Source organism: Hemiscyllium ocellatum, chromosome 4 (genome assembly GCF_020745735.1).
Source record: "Hemiscyllium ocellatum isolate sHemOce1 chromosome 4, sHemOce1.pat.X.cur, whole genome shotgun sequence".
In the NCBI taxonomy this organism is placed as follows: Eukaryota; Metazoa; Chordata; class Chondrichthyes; order Orectolobiformes; family Hemiscylliidae; genus Hemiscyllium; species Hemiscyllium ocellatum.
In genome coordinates this window covers 141,505,610-141,522,992 of record NC_083404.1, presented here as the reverse complement: position 1 = coordinate 141,522,992, position 17,383 = coordinate 141,505,610, and the positions used below count along the sequence as shown (strand labels likewise).

Genomic DNA, 17,383 nt, shown 5'->3' with positions numbered 1-17,383 from the left:
CATGGTTGAGGCGGGTACATTAACAATGTTTTAAAGGCATTTGGACAAATATGTGGATAGGGAAGGTTTAGAAGGATATGGGCCCAGCACAAGGAAATGAGGCTGGTGTGGATGGACATTTTGGTTGGCATGGATCAATTTGCTGTCTCTGGCTGTAGGAGTCTATGAACCTATGCATATATATTATTTACGATTTATATTAAAAGGAAATTGATTAGGCATTTAAGCGAAGTAAACTTTGCAGGATTACGGCTACGTAGTGGGGGAATAGAATGAACTGGACTGCTTTATGGTGGCCAGCAAACTGAGACTGCATGTGATAAATTCGTATAATGTGTGGAGTTACTGGCATCAGCTGTATTTACCTGTAAATGAATTACCTTTTTCTTCTCTCAACTATTTGCTTTAGTTTGTCCGTAACTTTTTTTTTCCTCTGAAATTTGGCTGCTAATTTTTGACTTTGCTTTCAGGTTGCTCAGGAGATCTGGGTGTGTGAGAAGCAGACTATCTCCAAGTGGCAAGGGGACATTTTGTCTTACAAGGAACATTTGAAGTCAAAGATGCTTGGTGACAACCCTCAGAACAGCAAGAAGACTCCCAGTGTCTGAAGTATTCTTAATAACTTGGCATCATTGTTAGGAGAAATTCTAAGAACATTACAGATCATCCTTTTAGAATCCAGGCGGCTCAACACAGCAGTATGGGTGTGGCTGAGTTTTAAGCATGCTGGATAATTTAAAAATCAAATTCAAAAAATAAATTGCTGTTCACATGTTAGGTTCCTGATCCTCGAGGCTGTAGTTTTCACCTGATTGGAAATAGCAGGTAGGTGTTTTTAAAACTAAAACACAGCCCAATGCTTGCTGCCATCCTCCAGCTAAATATTGAGGAATTTGTCATCTTGGAGCTTACTCTGATGAGTTAGGTGCTGCCAATGTTATCCCTTTGTCTTGCTGCAACAGCACCGCCTTTACAAAACTCAGTTCTGTGTAAAAGATCTGACCTGTCTGAAATAACTGGTCCTGCATGAGCCGTCATCCTCTGCTCCACTCCTGGGGTTTTGCCCATAGCCATAACCAAGCCTGTCTCCAGACCTGCTCCCATTCATTAAAGGTTACCAGAAGTGCTGTAAGCTGAGATGTGAATGCTGGGCTACTTTGTGTTCTTCTCATAACCTTGTAGTCTCTTCAGGACTTGGTAACCAAGCAGAGTTGCAGTAGTTTGCCAAGAAACATAGCACCTCTTCCCTGTGCTGGGTCTACAGCTCTTTGCATATGCCATAGGAGCCCAGGTGGGGAGCTGTGCTTACTCCAATCTCTGGCGTAGGGGTTGATTTAGGGGCTTGTGTATGTTTTGAAGAGGACACTGCTCTATGTGGCAAATGCATAATGTTAACCCACATTTCCCATTTACTTGTATTTTTTATGTTCTGTTTTCCTTGTTCAAATTGCAAGTCATTTTAAACTTTGTCCATCTCCAGATGATGGTACTGGTGGTCAGTTCTGATTAAAGCCCAGACCAATGTTATAAATATTGCTGATTTTTGCATTGATACTTGCTGTGTTGTTGGAAAGCCATCAACAGCTTGAATGTAAGGCTTCCGAGAGAAGGTTTAGGAAAGAACCTGGATGGAACTCTGTTTATTTATTTTGTGTATTATGCACTGAGAGCCTTCACTGTACATAATCCTGGCCTCTTTGGCTGACACTGAAGTGCTGTTACTGTGTAACCTTCCAATGGTGAATCTGTTGTCTGTCTTTACTCTGCTCATCCTTTCATTGCAACATGTGAAGCTGTAAGTTGTTTCAAAGACTTGCAGGGTTCAAATCCAAAATACCCTGTCCCTGAAGAGATTATTGATGTTTGCAGGATTCCTTCCATTTTCACAAGGGAGTTGTTGAATTGATTCAGTAACTTGGTGTCACTTTTTGGAGATGCTGGTGTTGGACTGGGGTATACAAAGTTAGAAATCACACAACACCAGGTTATAATCCAACAGGTTTATTTGGAAGCACTAGCTTTCGGAGCGCTGCTCCGAACCACCTGATGAAGGAGAGTTGCTCCGAAAGTTACTACTTCCAAATAAACCTGTTGGGCTATAACCTGGTGTTGTGTGATTTCTAACTTTGGTGTCACCTGTTAGAGAACCACAATACTTAGGCACTTGGCTTGATGCTGACAGTACGCTCTGTTCAGTGTGGGTTTTCTCAATTCTGTGGATGCTGACCTGTTGCAGTATGTGAGATCCCATTCCATTTATTAATGAGGGTGAGCTGCCAGCCTAGTATTCAGCAGTTGTTTATGTGCAAGACTCCACCTGCACTGCCTGTAAAGCTGCTCCAGGCTCGGCTGGATCTTAGTGATATGCATGTTTCCAGTTTGTGGTACTATTGAGACACTACGACCTCCCGTGGCCGATTGGTATAAGAATAGAGAACGTGGAAGTGTGGGGGTGTCTCATGGGTTATTCTGAATAAGAGACTGAATTTACTTACTTTTCCCTTTGTTAGATGTTGCATGTAGCATTCACACCTCCTCCAATGCTTTTTAAAAATATAAACAGTGATCAACTTTAGCTCAGATGCACAAGCAACATTTGAGCGCACAGTGTGCTGCAAGAGAAGTGGGTGGTGGTTATGAAACCCATCTCTCCATCTTGAATTTCAAAGGTATGGAAATTTCTTCAGTTGTAAGAGTGGAGTTTCCTCATTATTCATCTTAAAAGGTGCTACTATGACCATATTTCCCTAAAACATGTACATTCAGTGATTGAGAATGTTTCAAATGCTTTTCTTTACCTGACCGGTGATTTGGAATCTTGAAGTTTGATTGTCACCTTTATGGCCAGTGAATCTTTCTGTCTAGTTTCTCTTCCCATCTCTGTATACATGCTCACACACCGTGGTCCACAGGGTACCATTCTGCTTTTCTTCCTCTTCCTACCTGATCCCAACTTGCGCTTTAACCCCCTACTTATAGAGGGTGGGGCAGCATTCCCTATAGTCAGATGCAATGCACCCTGCAATTACTCCTACCATTGACACATCAGTACTGTACTCCAGTGTTATTGGCAGATCTGTGCCCCTAGTGATACACTTTAATTGATAGACCTGTTTGGAAGGAGAGAATTATATTTGGTAGATGTGAACATAGCATATCAACTTTTTTTTTCTGGAATTGCTTGGTTTCTTTGCAATGTAATAATTCATTGAATCTCATTTTGAAAAGTAAATTGCAACTTTTGAATCCCTGAAAGTAAAATGCAACTGATCATCTGGAGACAAGAGACTGCAGATTGTTTGGTTCAATGTTATATTTGAGGGAAAATAAAGTTTACTGGAGAGTGTTTCTAATTTTAGTTCATCGTGTGGCTTTTTAAAAATTGTTTACAGGAATTTGTGGGACTGGCTGCAAGTTATGGCTACCAAATCCAATTCCCTGCATGAGGTGAGCAATTTTTAGTGTGATCAATAAGTTGACAGCAAGATATCAAATTGTAGCAATGGAAAGAATTCGTCTGAAAGAGACATTAATACGATTCATTGCCCAATTTTAAATGACTTTTTCACAGGATCTGGGTGCCTTGCTGGGCCAGAATTGATTATTTGTCCCTAATATCTGTGGAGAAGGTGGTGGTGCTGCCTTGAACTGCTGCAATCCATTTCCAATAGATGCACCTACATGTAGGCAGGGTATTCCAAGATTTTAACCTATTGACACTGAGGGATTGTTGATGAATTTCCAAGTCAGGATGGTGAGTGGTTTAGAGGAGAACTTGCAGATGATGATGTTCCGAGGTATCTGCTGTCCTCGTCCTTCTGGATGGAAGTAATTGTGAGGTTAGATGGTGCTGTCCCAGGAGCCTTGGTTAATTTCTGCAGTGCATCTAAACCCTGCTCCTACTGAGCGTTGGTGAAGGGAGTTAGTTGGCATCACATCTTCAACTTTAAGTGGGCTGCATTGCTCTGGATGGTGTCAAGCCTGTGTGTTGTTGGAGCTGCACCCATCTGGTCAATCCATCTCAAATCTATTGTAGCTGTAACCAGTCCTGTGTAGCTTCATGTGGTTTATAGCCAAGTGTGCAAGCTAAGATTACAGAGGTTCACTTCGATTCTAAATATTATGTATAAACTTATAACTGCATGTGTTACAGGTACAGAATTTAATCTTTAATTTATTTAGAATTACGTGTGGTCTAATTATTTTGTATTTGTCCTGGAAAGGTAGTGGCCTTGTGGTGAGTAGTCTAGAACCCCCAGGATAAGGTTCTATGGACATGGGTTCAAATCTCTAATTTCCTTCAAGGAAGAAAAGTCTGTTATGGGTGCCTGATCTGGCCTACATGTGAGTTCAGACCCATTGCAATGAGGGTGACTTAATTGCCCTCAGGACAGTTAGAGGTGGGTAATAGTGCTGGCATAGCTTTTCTCATCACAAAGTTACAAGGATTCTTCAATGAGTTTTGATGTTTCAGTTTCTGATGTAGTTATGCCCCTTGTATTCACCTGCATTTGCAGTAAGCTCGAGACTATGCTGTGGATGCATGTGGGGACCATTGCATGGTTTGTGTCCTGGATTTCCATAGTATAAAAATTGGAGCAAGAATAGACCCATCAAACATGCACTGCAGGCTCAATGTGATCATGAGCTTCACCTCCATTTTCCCACCTATTCCCTTTGATTCTCTGAGATGCCAAAAATGTGTTTAACTTAGATGGGGATTCAACCAGGGATTAGACTAGATTGGACATGGTAATGTGCAATGAGACAGGTGTAATAAATGACATGAATAAAAAGATCCCTAAAAGTCTGATCATAACACAGCAGAAATTAGCATTCAATTTCAGATTGAGAAACCTGGGTCAGAAACAATTGTTCTAAACTTAAATAAAAGGAGTTTGTGGGAATGATGGCAAAGCACCACCCTCTGTGGAAAAAGTTGCCCCTCTGGTCCCTTTTTAAGTCCTTCCCTTTTCACCCTAAACCTAAAGCCCTAAAGTTTTGGACTCCCCTACCCTGGGGAAAAGACCTTTGCTATTCACCTTAAATATGCCCCTCGTGTTTTTATAAACTCTGTAAAGTCGCCCCTCAACCTTCCAGGGAAATGTGTCCCTGCCTATCCAACCTCTCCTTATAACTCAAACCCTTTAGTCTCGGTAACATCTATCTTGCACCCTTTTCAGTTTAATAACATCCTTCTTATAGCAGGGCAACCAGAATTTGAACTCCACATGTTGACTTAACAATATCTTGTTTAGCTGTAATGTGACATCCCAACTCCTGTACGCAATGGTCTAAGCAATGATGGCAAGCATCTCAAACACCACCACCAACCTGTCTACCTGTGACGCCGCTTTCAAGGAAGATGTACCTGCACTCCTCGGCCTCTTTTTAACAAAACTCCCCAGGACCATTAAATGCACAAGTCCTGATCTGATTTGTCTTTACAAAATGCAAGGCTTCAAGAAGAAATCATGCCTGAAATTCATAAGAATTATTTGAGCTAGCGAGCAGGATAAATAAAGGAGAGCAAGTAAATATCACATTTGGGTTTCCAAAAAGTGTTCGGTGAAGTACCATACATGATGCTAGTTGACAAGAGCCAATGTGTTGGAAGTAATATATTAACATTAGATTAGATTCCTTACAGTGTGGAAACAGGCCCTTCAGCCCAACCAGTCCACACAGACCCTCCAAAGTGTAACCCACCCAGACCCATTTCCCTCTGACTAATGCACCTAACACAATGGGCAATTTAGCACGGCCAGTTCACCTGGCCTGCACATCTTTGGACTGAGGGAGGAAACCAGAGCACCCTGGTGCTATGAGGCTGCAGTGCTACCCACTGAGCCACTGTGCCGCCCAACATGGAGAGAAGATCAGCTAACTAAGAGAAGACAGTAGGAGAAGAGAATTTTCAAGACGGCAACCTGTAACCAGTGGAGTGTGCCAGGTATCAATGCTGGGACCACAATTATTTACAATTTACAATATTGTCTCAGATGAGGAAAGAGCTGAAAATGTGTTGCTGGAAAGGCACAGCAGGTCAGGCAGCATCCAAGGAGCAGGAGAATCGACGTTTTGGGCATGAGCCCTTCTTCAGGAATGAGGAAAGTGTGTCCAGCAGGCTAAGATAAAAGGTAGGGAGGAGGGACTTGGGGGAGGGGCGATGGAGATGTGATAGGTGGAAGGAGGTCAAGGTGAGGGTGATAGGCCGGAGTGGGGTGGGGGCGGAGAGGTCAGGAAGAAGATTGCAGGTTAAGAAGGTGGTGCTGAATTCGAAGGTTGGGACTGAGACAAGGTGGGGGGAGGGGAAATGAGGAAACTGGAGAATTCTGAGTTCATCCCTTGTGGTTGGAGGGTTCCCAGGTGGAAGATGAGGCGCTCTTCCTCCAACCATCGTGTTGCCATGGTCTGGCGATGGAGGAGTCCAAGGACCTGCATGTCCTTGGTGGAGTGGGAGGGAGAGTTGAAGTGTTGAGCCATGGGTTGGTTGGTTGGTCCGGGCGTCTCAGAGGTGTTCCCTGAAACGTTCCACAAGTAGGCGGCCTGTCTCCCCAATATAGAGGAGGCCACATCAGGTGCAGCAGATGCAGTAAATGATGTGTGTGGAGGTGCAGGTGAATTTGTGGCAGATATGGAAGGATCCCTTGGGGCCTTGGAGGGAGGTGTGGGTGCAAGTTTTGCATTTGCGGTTGCAGGGGAAGGTGCTGGGAGTGGAGGTTGGGTTGGTGGTGGGGGGTGTGCACCTGACGAGGGAGTCACGGAGGGAGTGGTCTTTTCGGAACGCTGATAGAACAGGGGAGGGAAATATATCCCTGGTGGTGGGGTCTGTTTGGAGGTGGTGGAAATGACAATGGATGATGCAATGTATACGGAGGTTGGTGGGATGGTAGGTGAGGACCAATGGGGTTCTGTCCTGGTGGCGGTTGGAGGGGCAGGGCTCAAGGGCAGAGGAGCGGGAAGTGGAGGAGATGCGGTGGAGAGAAAAATAGTAGGGAAGACAAGTCGTGAGGGATCCAAAAAGATGAAGCAAGTGGGCAAAAACTTGTGAGATAGAGTATGATGTGGAAAACGAGGTTAATCAATTGAACAAAAACTAGAACTGAATATTCCAGGTACAGTTTTGTTAGAGAGATGATTATTGGTTTAACCTGAAGGTCATTATGCCTCTGGCAAGGAGAGAGAATGAGGAACAGAATTCTTTATGGTAACCTTAATTGATTCTAGGAATTGAGCCTATGCTGATGGTGGTACTCTGCATTGCAAACCAACCATCCAGCCAACTGAACTAACCAACCTAGTTTGTCAGCTGAATTATATTTAACTGGAGAAAAGCTGTAGCACAGAAGGATTTGGGAATCTGCGTGTATGAATCACAAAATTCTAGAATGCGGGTTCAGCGGTAATAGGGAAAAGCAAATGAGGAGGCAGTGGCCTCGTGGTATAGATAATGTTCTGGGGACCTGGGTTTGAATCCTGTCATGGCAGATGGTGGAGTTTGAATTCAATTTAAAAAATTAAATTTTAATGACCACAAAACCATCGCTGATTGTCAGGAGAAAGCCTATCTGGTTCACTAATGTCCTGTAGGGAAAGAAACCGCCGTTCTTACCTGGTCTGGCCTGCATGTGACTCTAGACTCTCAGCAATGTGGTTGACTCTTAACAGCCCTCTGGGCAATTGGGGATGGGAAATAAATGCTGTCTATTCAGCGACCCCCTCATCATGTGAATGAATTTTTAAAAATAGAATGTTGGCTTTTATTTCAAAAGAAATGGAGTACAAAAGTAGGGAGGTTTTGCCAAAACTAGAAAAGGCACAAGTCAAACCAGAGCTGGAATGTACTGTGAACGGGTTTGGGCTCCTTATCTAAGGAAAGATATAGTGATGGAGGTGCAGTGGAGAGAAGATTCACTCGATTGATACCAGGTAAAGAGGGACTGTCCACATGAGGAGAGGTTGAGCAGGTTGATCTTGCACTCATTGGAGTTCAGAAGAATGAGAGATCTTTTGAAATATATGATTCTTAAGGAGTAGATGCAGAGGGATTGTTTTCCCATTGTGGGAGAATCTAGGACCAGTCAGCATATTTGCAGCAAAAGGAGTTGCATTTTTAAGAGACACAGGAGGAATTTTGCCAGAGGGTTGTGGAGTTCTTTAACGTTGAGGGCTCTTGGCTGGGTGATTAAGTATATTGAAGGCTGAGAGCTTTCATTTGTAATTAGTAAAGGAATTGTTGTGGTTCTGTTCGCCGAGCTGGAAGTTTTTGCTGCAAACGTTTCGTTCCCTGGCTAGGGAACATCATCAGTGCTATTGGAGCCTCCTGTGAAGCAGTGCTTCACAGGAGGCTCCAATAGCACTGATGATGTTCCCTAGCCAGGGAACGAAACGTTTGCAGCAAAAACTTCCAGCTCGGCGAACAGAACCACAACAACGGACACCCGAGCTACAAATCTTCAACCAGACTTTAAGTAAAGGAATTGAGGGAGACTCAGCGAAGCGGTGTTGAAGATTATTACATCAGCCATGATCTCATTGAATAGCAGTTAACTTCATGGCGTGAATGGCTGCCTTTTGCTCCTAACGATGGTCTAATGGATAAACAGGGCTGATGTGATTCAGGAAAAGACCTGTAGGCCAAAGTCTTGGGATAAACAGGAAATGCAGTCTTGTGTCCCTCACACCTGGAAAATGTTTTTTGAATGAGAGAAATATTACATTATCGCGATAACAGCAGCAGTGAGGGAACTTGACTGGAGGATGTTGGTAATGAGAGTTAGAAAATGTTTAGAGTGGTTTCCTCAGAACAGAGAAGGTTAAGAACTGTCCAAACCAAGGTTTTTAAATTAAAGAATTTGGATGGAGTAACTTAGAAAGATTGCTGTCTGACGCTTAAATGAGAGATCAGAATTCAAATCACATTTTTGAGGGGAGTGAAATAATTTATTTTTACTGAGTTGTCAGAATTGGCCCATTCTCCCAAAAAGAACAGGAAAATGGATGTCAATTCCATAAATAATTTTATGAAATTAAAATTTTCAGTTTCAAGTAGAGAAGATAATCAAAGCATATTACAGCATAGAAAAAGTTAAAGTATTACAAAAAACAGGAATCAAGTTAAAGAAATAAGGAAATCAGAGACATAATAAAATATTAGTGAGCGAGATAAAAGGAAAACTCAAAGATATTTTGCCTGTATATAAAGGTAAAAAGGATAGTTAAGGAAAAAGGGGACTTACCTGAGATAAAGAGAACTTGTGTGAAGATGCAGAGGATATGGGAAGAATTTTAAACTAATTATTCATCTGTCTTCCCAAAAGAAAGAAATGATGAGGCTATAATAATCCAAGAGAAGCAGTATGAAGCATTGGCTAAAACAATGATAGCAAGAGAGGAAGAATGAGAAGAGTTGGTATCCTTGAAAGTGAATATGTTGTCAGGGCTGGATGGATTGTTCCTTAGGATGTTGAAGGAGGTCAGGGAGGACATAGCAGATGGACAACCACAGCTGGAACTGACAACCGGAAGCGGCAGATTCAAACCACTAGAAATGCTGGAGGAAAGATCACAGAAGCGCCTCACAGGAGGCTCCCAAGCACTGAGGATGTCACCTCGACAGGGGACGAAACATCTGCAACACAAATTCCCAGCTCGGCGAACAGAACCACAACAACGAGCACCCGAGCTACAAATCTTCTCACAAACATTGAAATGCCAAAATATTATAGGCCAGTTAGTCTTTTTTTGGGCAGATTGTTACAATCAGTCTTGAGAGATTGAATAAACTGTCACTTGGAAACTCATGGAGTAGTCAGGGATAGTCAGCGTGCCTTTGTTCAGGAAAGTTTCTGCCTTACAAATTTGATTAATTTCTGTGAAGAAGTGTCAAGGAGCATAAATGAGAATAGTGCAGTGGATGTTGTCAACATTGATTTCAGTCAGGCGTTTGACAAGGTCCCACATGGTAGACTGGTCAAAAAAGGGAAAAGCCCATGGCATACAGGGTAATATGTCTAATTGATCCAAAGCTGGCTTAGTAACAGAAAATAAAGGGTAATATTCAATGCCTACCCTTGCGAATAGAAAGCTATTTGAAGTTCCACTGGGATCGGTGTTGGGAACTTTTTTATATAAAAAAGATTGGACTTGAACATGGTGGGGGTGCGGGGCGGGGGGTGCGGGGAGAGAAATGCGGAGATGGTACAAAAGTGGCTAGGGTAGAGAATGGCTGTAAGTTCCAAAATAATGCAGATGGATTGATGGAGTGAGCAAACAAGTGACAAATGGAGTTCAACTCTTGATCAGTGTGAGGTGATACATTTAGGGAGGTCAAACCGTAAAAGGGAAGAGACACTCAACAGAAATTGAGACTTTATAAAGCTCTAGTTAGGCCCCATTTAGAATGCTGTGTCCAATTTTGGGCCCCAGACTGGAGCATGTTCAGTGGAGATTCACTGGATGATCCCTGGAATGGTAGGACTAACATATGATTGGCTAAGGATCCTGGGATTGTATTCATTAGAGTTTAGAAGGTTGAGGGGAGATCTAATAGAAACTTACAAGATAATGCATGGCTTAGAAAGGGTGGACACTGGGAAGTTGTTTCCGTTAGGCGGGGAGACTAGAACCCATGGGCACAGCCTTAAAATTAGAGGGTGGCAAATTAGATTAGATTCCCTACAGTGTGGAAACAGGCCCTTCAGCCCAACCAGTCCACACTGACCTTCTGAAGAGTAACCCACCCAGACCCATTTCCCTCTGACTAATTTAGCAATTTAGCATGGCCAACTCACCCTGACCTGCACATCTTTGGACTATTGGAGGAAACCAGAGCCCCCAGAGGAAACCCAGGCAGACACAGTGAGAATGTGCAAATTCCACACACAATTGCCCATGGCTGGAATCAAACCTGGCACCCTGACGCTGTGAGGTAGTAGTGCTAGCCACTGTGCTGCCCCAAATTTGGACAGAAATGAGATATTTCTTCAGCCAGGGAGTGGTGGGCCTGTGGAGTTCATTGCCACAGAGCACAATGGAGGGAGGGACATTGGGTGTCTTCAAGGCAGAGGTTGATAAATTCTTAATCTCATAAGGAATTCAGGGCTACAGGGGGAATGCGGGTAAGTGGAATTGAAATGCCCATCAGCCATGATTAAATGGCAGAGTGGACTCGATGGGCCGGATGGCCTTGCTTCTGTCCCATGTCTTATAATCTTATGGAAACATATTGTGAGAGGTAAATAAAGTGAGAGATCTTGCATTGCAAGTGCAAATGTCCCTAAAGCTAGGAGTACAGGTAGACAAATAAGGCAGATAACATGCTCTCCATCACTGGTAGAGGGATAGAATACAAAAGTAGGAATATAATGATGAAATTGTATAAGACACTGGTGAGGTCACAACTGGAGGTAGTGTAGAGTTCTGGTCACTACATTACAGGAAGGATGTAATTCTGGAGAGAGTGCAGAGAGGATTGACTGAAGTTTTCCTGAGCTGGAGAATTGTAGTCACAAGGCGAGATGAGAGAGGTTGGAGTTGTTTTCCTTGGGCTAGAGAAGGCTGAGGGCCAACATGATTAAGCTGGACAATATTGTGAGGGGTAGAGATAGAATAGACAGGAGGAAACTGTTTCTCTTGGTGGAGAGATAAAAAGCCAGGGGTCATAGATTCAAGCTCAATGGCAGAAGGATCAGAGGGGCCAAGAGGAAAAACATTTTTATGCAGAAGGTGGTGGGTGTCTGGAATTCACTGCCTGAGTAGACGGAGGAAGAGACCCTAAACTAGATTACTTACAGTGTGGAAACAGGCCCTTCGGCCCAACAAGTCCACACCGACCTGCCGAAGCGCAACCCACCCATACCCCTTACCTAACACTACAGGCAATTTAGCATGGCCAATTCACCTGACCTGCACATCTTTGGACTGTGGGAGGAAACCGGAGCACCCGGAGGAAACCCACGCAGACACGGGGAGAACGTGCAAACTCCACACAGTCAGTCGCCTGAGGCGGTAATCGAACCCAGGTCCCTGGCGCTGTGAGGCAGCATGCTAACCACTGTGCCACCGTGCCGCCTAACTCTTTCAAAGTATCTGGATCTGCACCTTAAATGCTGTAAGTTGCAGAGCGATGTTTAATGTGCAGTAAGATACGATTAGGAAGGGCAGCTGGGTGTCTCTGGTTCAGTATCAAGATGGGCCAAACAGCCGCCTGCTTTGCTACATCATTTCTACACTGGTTATTAAGCATCTATCTACTCAAATCCCATTTTCCAGCTCTTGACTTGTAGCTTTGTATGCTACCACCTTTAAATGATCATCAAAATAGATCGTCATACGGATGTCACCATAGAGCAAACAGCCAACGGGGAACTTCAAACCAGTGTCTGCAGGAAAACAACACGTACAGACCAAATATTGAACTACAGAAGCAATCACCCCAACATCCCCAAACAAAGCAGCATCAATACATTATTTCAACGAGCCACCACACACTGCAGCACAGAGGAACTACACAGAGCAGCGAAATATTACCCATACCGTGTATTCAAAAAGAATGGGTACCCAATGAACACCGTCCGCCAATTTCTCAGCAACAAACACAAACAAGCAGACAAAACCTGTTCAGAAACCCTAACCACTTTCCCCTACAGCAAAGACATCTGGAAATGACTGCCAGACTGCTTAGGCCCCTTGGCATCATGGTCGCCCTCAAATCCACCAACACACTAAAACTGCAGCTAATTAACCTATACAGACTACAAGCAAAATTAAATACTGTACAAGGACAATAACAAACACAACATTGGACAAACAAGCAGAAAACTAGCCACCAGGATACATGAACATCAACTAGCCACAAAACGACATGACCCCCTCTCACTAGAATTCTTACATACAGATGAGGAAGGACACCACTTCGACTGGGACAACACATCTAGCCTAGGACAAGCCAAACAGAGACACGCACGAGAATTCCTCGAAGCATGGCATTCCAACTGGAACTCTATCAACAAACACATTGACTTGGACCCTATTTATCACCCTCTGAGAAAAAAACAGGAAATGACATCACCAACCCAAAGAAACCCAAACATATAAACAAAAATCGGGAAACACCAGCAGTGCTTCATCTGGGGGCTCAATGAAGATGTTACTCAGTATGGTGACAAACGTCTGAAAATGAACCTTCCAGTTCAGTGATCAAATCTTCTCGAAACTCACTAATAACCAAGAATATTATATCAATGAGCCGTTATTAGTGATGACATGCTAAATATTAGATTAGATTAGATTACTTACAGTGTGGAAACAGGCCCTTTGGCCCAACTAGTCCACACTGACCCGCCGAAGCGCAACCCACCCATTCCCCTACATTTACCCCTTTATCTAACACTACGGGCAATTTAGGATGGCCAATTCACCGACCCGCACATCTTTGGACTGTGGGAGGAAACCCACATAGACACAGGGAGAACGTGCAAAATCCACACATGTTGTCTTGTGTTACATGGATCCAAAATTTGGAACCAGGAATAGGCCATTTGGCCCTTTGACCCTGCTCTGCCATTCACTTATACTATAGCCTGTTTAGATTCTACTTGGAGTACTGAGAGCAATCTGGGCACCACTCCTTAGTAAGGATGTATTAGCCTTGGAGGGAGTACAAGGTAGGTTTTCAAGAATGATACCTGGACTTAAAGGGTTAAGTTATGCGGAGAATTTACATAAACAAGGCCTGTTTTTCTTGAATTTAGAATGTTAAGTGATGATCTGAATGAAGTCTTCAAGATATTAATCAGAAAAGACAGAGTAGATAAACAATTTCTACTGGTTGGGGATTCTAGAACAAGGGGGCCAGATTGTTCAGGAGAGATGTCAGGAAATGTTTCTCCACATGAAGGATGTTTGAAACTCTTCACAACCAACAGTTGATGCTAGATCAATTCTTAAAGTTTTAATGTATCTCAGATTTAAAATTAAGTGAAGATTTTGAAGGATTTGGTCAAAGATATGCAGGGTCATGCTTGTTGATAGAAAAGATCTGTCAAACTCAGCCACCACTGCTGTCTGGGAAAAGAATTCTGCAGGCCAGTGATCCTGACCGAGAATTGTCTTTTTTTTATTCAAATATCTTAAATAGAAGAACCCTAATTTTTAAATTTATCTATACTCAATAAGGTTGCCATAACAGTAAATATTAATTACATGAAAACAATTCCAAAGCATCTGGGCAGTGTGGTAGCACTGTGATTAGTACTGCTGGCTCTGTGCCCCAGGGACCCAGGTTCGATTCCAGCCTTTGGTGACAGTCTGTATGGGTTTTTGCTGAGTGCTCCGGTTTCCCCCCCCCATAGTTCATGGATGTACAGGTTAGATGGTTTGGCCATGCTAAATTGTCTGTAATGTGTAGGAACATAGTGAGTATGGGGTTATGGGAATCTAGGGTAGGAAGCTGGGTCTAGGTGAGATGCTGTTCAGAAGGTCGGTACAGGCTCAATGGACTGAATGGCCTATTTGTGCACTTTAGGGATTCCATAAATTGATCATTTAAATGAGTAATTAATGAAAAGTGCTGAGCAGCAGAGCTAACTAATAAAATTTTTGACTTTTTAGTTGAGAAGCAGTAGAAAGCAAAAAAGACTAGGTCCAAATTTCTGATCACTAGGAAAAGGGGTGATTTCGAGGGATATGGTTCAAATGCTGGCAAATGGGACTAGATTAATTTAGGATATTTGATTTGGCGTGGACAAGTTGGTCCGAAGGGTCTGTTTCCGTGTTGTACATCTCTAAGACTCCATCTAGACCCAACGTTAGCTTGCTCTCTCTCCATGGATGCTGGAAAACCTGCTGTTTTTGTTTTCAGTAATACTCTGAAGGCATGGTTCAAAGAAGGAAATCTGTCATCCTTACACCGTCAGGCCTACATGTGACTCCAGACCCACAGCAATGTGGTTGACTCTTAGCTGTCCTCCGGAGCAAGCCCTCTGTTCAAGGGAAATAAAGGATGGGAGCAACAAAGGCTAGGAGGAAGTGAGGACTAAAGATGCTGGCGAGTCGGAGTTAGAGTCATAGAGATGTACAGCACGGAAACGGACCCTTAGGTCCAACCTGTCCATGCCGACCAGATATCCCAACCCAATCTAGTCCCACCTGCCAGCACCCGGCCCATATCCCTCCCTTCCTATTCATATACCCATCCAAATGCCTCTTAAATGTTGCAATTGTACCAGCCTCCACCACATCCTCTGGCAGCTCATTCCATACACGTACCACCCTCTGTGTGAAAAAGTTGCCTTTTTATATCTTTCCTCTCTCACCCTAAACCTATGCCTTCTAGTTCTGAACTCCCCCAACCCCAGGGAAAAGAACCCCAGCCTGTTCAGCGTCTCCCTGTAGCTCAAACCCTCCAACCCTGGCAACATCCTTGTAAATCTTTTCTGAACCCTTTCAAGTTTCACAACATCTTTCCGATAGATTGAAGAAGTGAAGCACTGGGAAAGGTACAGAAGGTCAGGCAGCATCTAAGGAGCTAGAGAGTTGACCTTTCAGGCATAACCCTTCAGGACTGGGCTGGTCTTGTCAGCAACACCCACATACCGTGAAAGACAAAATTGCTAACGTCATCTGGAATTGTTTTTCTGGCTTCAATCAGGTTTGCATATCTAGCATCTCCAGGAGTATTCATGAAAAATGTGTTCCATCCACCTTTGCAATTAATTTATCATGACTTAGAACTGAATGTCATAACAAAGCCTTTTCATTCTTTAGCAACTGCATTCAGTGATGTCAATAGCCCAAGGATTCTCATTAACTGGAAAAGGAGGAAGGGAAAAGGAATGAATTGATTTTGATCTTCTCAAGTGCCGCCTGTTTAAACCATTTGTTTATTTTGCAGTAATTAGCTCCATTCTTCCAGGGAGCTTTGCACTCTGGCCAATTTCCTGCTCCAATTCCGGATGCAGCCAATTTAATCTGAAACAATTCGCAGGGTTTGCTTAACTCTGCCAGTGCACCCTGGTAATGGCAATACCTCACGCTCCGATTTGGACCTGTGGATTTCCCTCCAATATCTTAACATTAACAATTCATTCTTGGAGTCTGGGCATCCCTGGTTGGACTCGTGTTTAATGCCCATCCCTAATTGCCCTTGAGAAGGTGATGGTGAGCTGCCTCCTTGAATCGTTGCAATCCACCTGCTAGGAGGGAATACCAGGATTTTGACCCACTGACAGTGAAGGAATGGGAATATATTTCCAAGTCAAGATGGTGAGTGGCTTGGAGGGGAACTTGAAGGTGGTAGTGTTACCATAGTGTATCTGATGCCGTTGTCCTTGTAGTTGGAAGTGGTCTTGCCTTTAGAAGTGCTGTCTGAGGATCTTTGATGAATTTCTACAGTGCATCTTGTAGATAGTACACTCTGCTGCTACTGAGCATCGAGGGAGGGAGGGAGGTTATGGATGCTTGTGGATATGGCGGCAATCAACCACGCTGCTTTGTCCGGGATTGTGTCAAGCTTCTTTAGTGTTGTTGGAGCTGGACCCATCCAGGCAAGTGGCGGTATTTCACCACAGTCCAGACTTGTGCCTTGTAGAAAGTGGACAGGCTTTGGAGAATCAAGGTGTTCTTCACAAAATAAATTGTATCTGACCTGCTGTTGTGGTCATTGTATTTATATGGCAAATCCAGTTCCATTTCAGTAATCTCCAATATGTTGACAGTGAGGATTCAGTGATGTTTTTATCTCAAGGGATTGTAGTTAAAATTCTCTCATTAGAGATGATCATTGTTGGAATTTATGTGACACAAATGCACTTGTTAGCCAAGCCTTGATAATGTCCAATTCTTGCTGCATTTCAACATGGACTGTTTCAGTATCTGAGGAGTCACGAATGATGCTGAACATTGTGTAATCATCGGCGAACATCCCCATTTCTGACCTTATGACCTATTGATTCCAGTTTTTCTGGGGCTCCTTGATTCTACCCTGGCAAATGTTGCCTTAATATCAAGGGCAGTCACTCTTACCTCATCTCTGCAATTCAGCTGTATTGTCCATGTTTAAATCAAGGTTGCATTGAGGTCAGGAGTTGAGTGTCCCTGGCAGAATCTGAACTGTCCATTAGTGAGTAGGAGCTGCTTGATAGCACTGATCTCTGTGCTGTAGTCATAGAGGTACAGCACAGAAACAGACCCTTCGGTTCAACCCGTCCATGCCAACCAGATCCCAACCCAATCTAGTCCCACCTGCCAGCACCCAGCCCATATCCCACCAAACCCTTCCTATTCATATACCCATCCAAATGCCTTTTAAATGTTGCAATTGTACCAGCCTCCACCACTTCCTCTGGCAGCTCATTTCATACATAGAACACCTGTGTGA

At 43.5% G+C, this 17,383-nt stretch overlaps 1 protein-coding gene across 2 annotated transcripts in view; it reads left to right on the top strand.

Moving 5' to 3' along the window:
• abcf2a (ATP-binding cassette, sub-family F (GCN20), member 2a) overlaps positions 1–3,347 on the top strand; it is a 40,718-nt gene extending 37,371 nt beyond the window's left edge. For both annotated transcript variants that reach the window (XM_060823941.1, XM_060823940.1), the window contains exon 15: positions 471–3,347. In XM_060823941.1, coding sequence (XP_060679924.1) covers positions 471–608 — 138 coding nt within the window. In that variant the 3' untranslated portion in view covers positions 609–3,347. The remainder of the gene's footprint in view (positions 1–470) is intronic.
• The last annotated feature ends 14,036 nt before the right edge of the window (positions 3,348–17,383 follow it).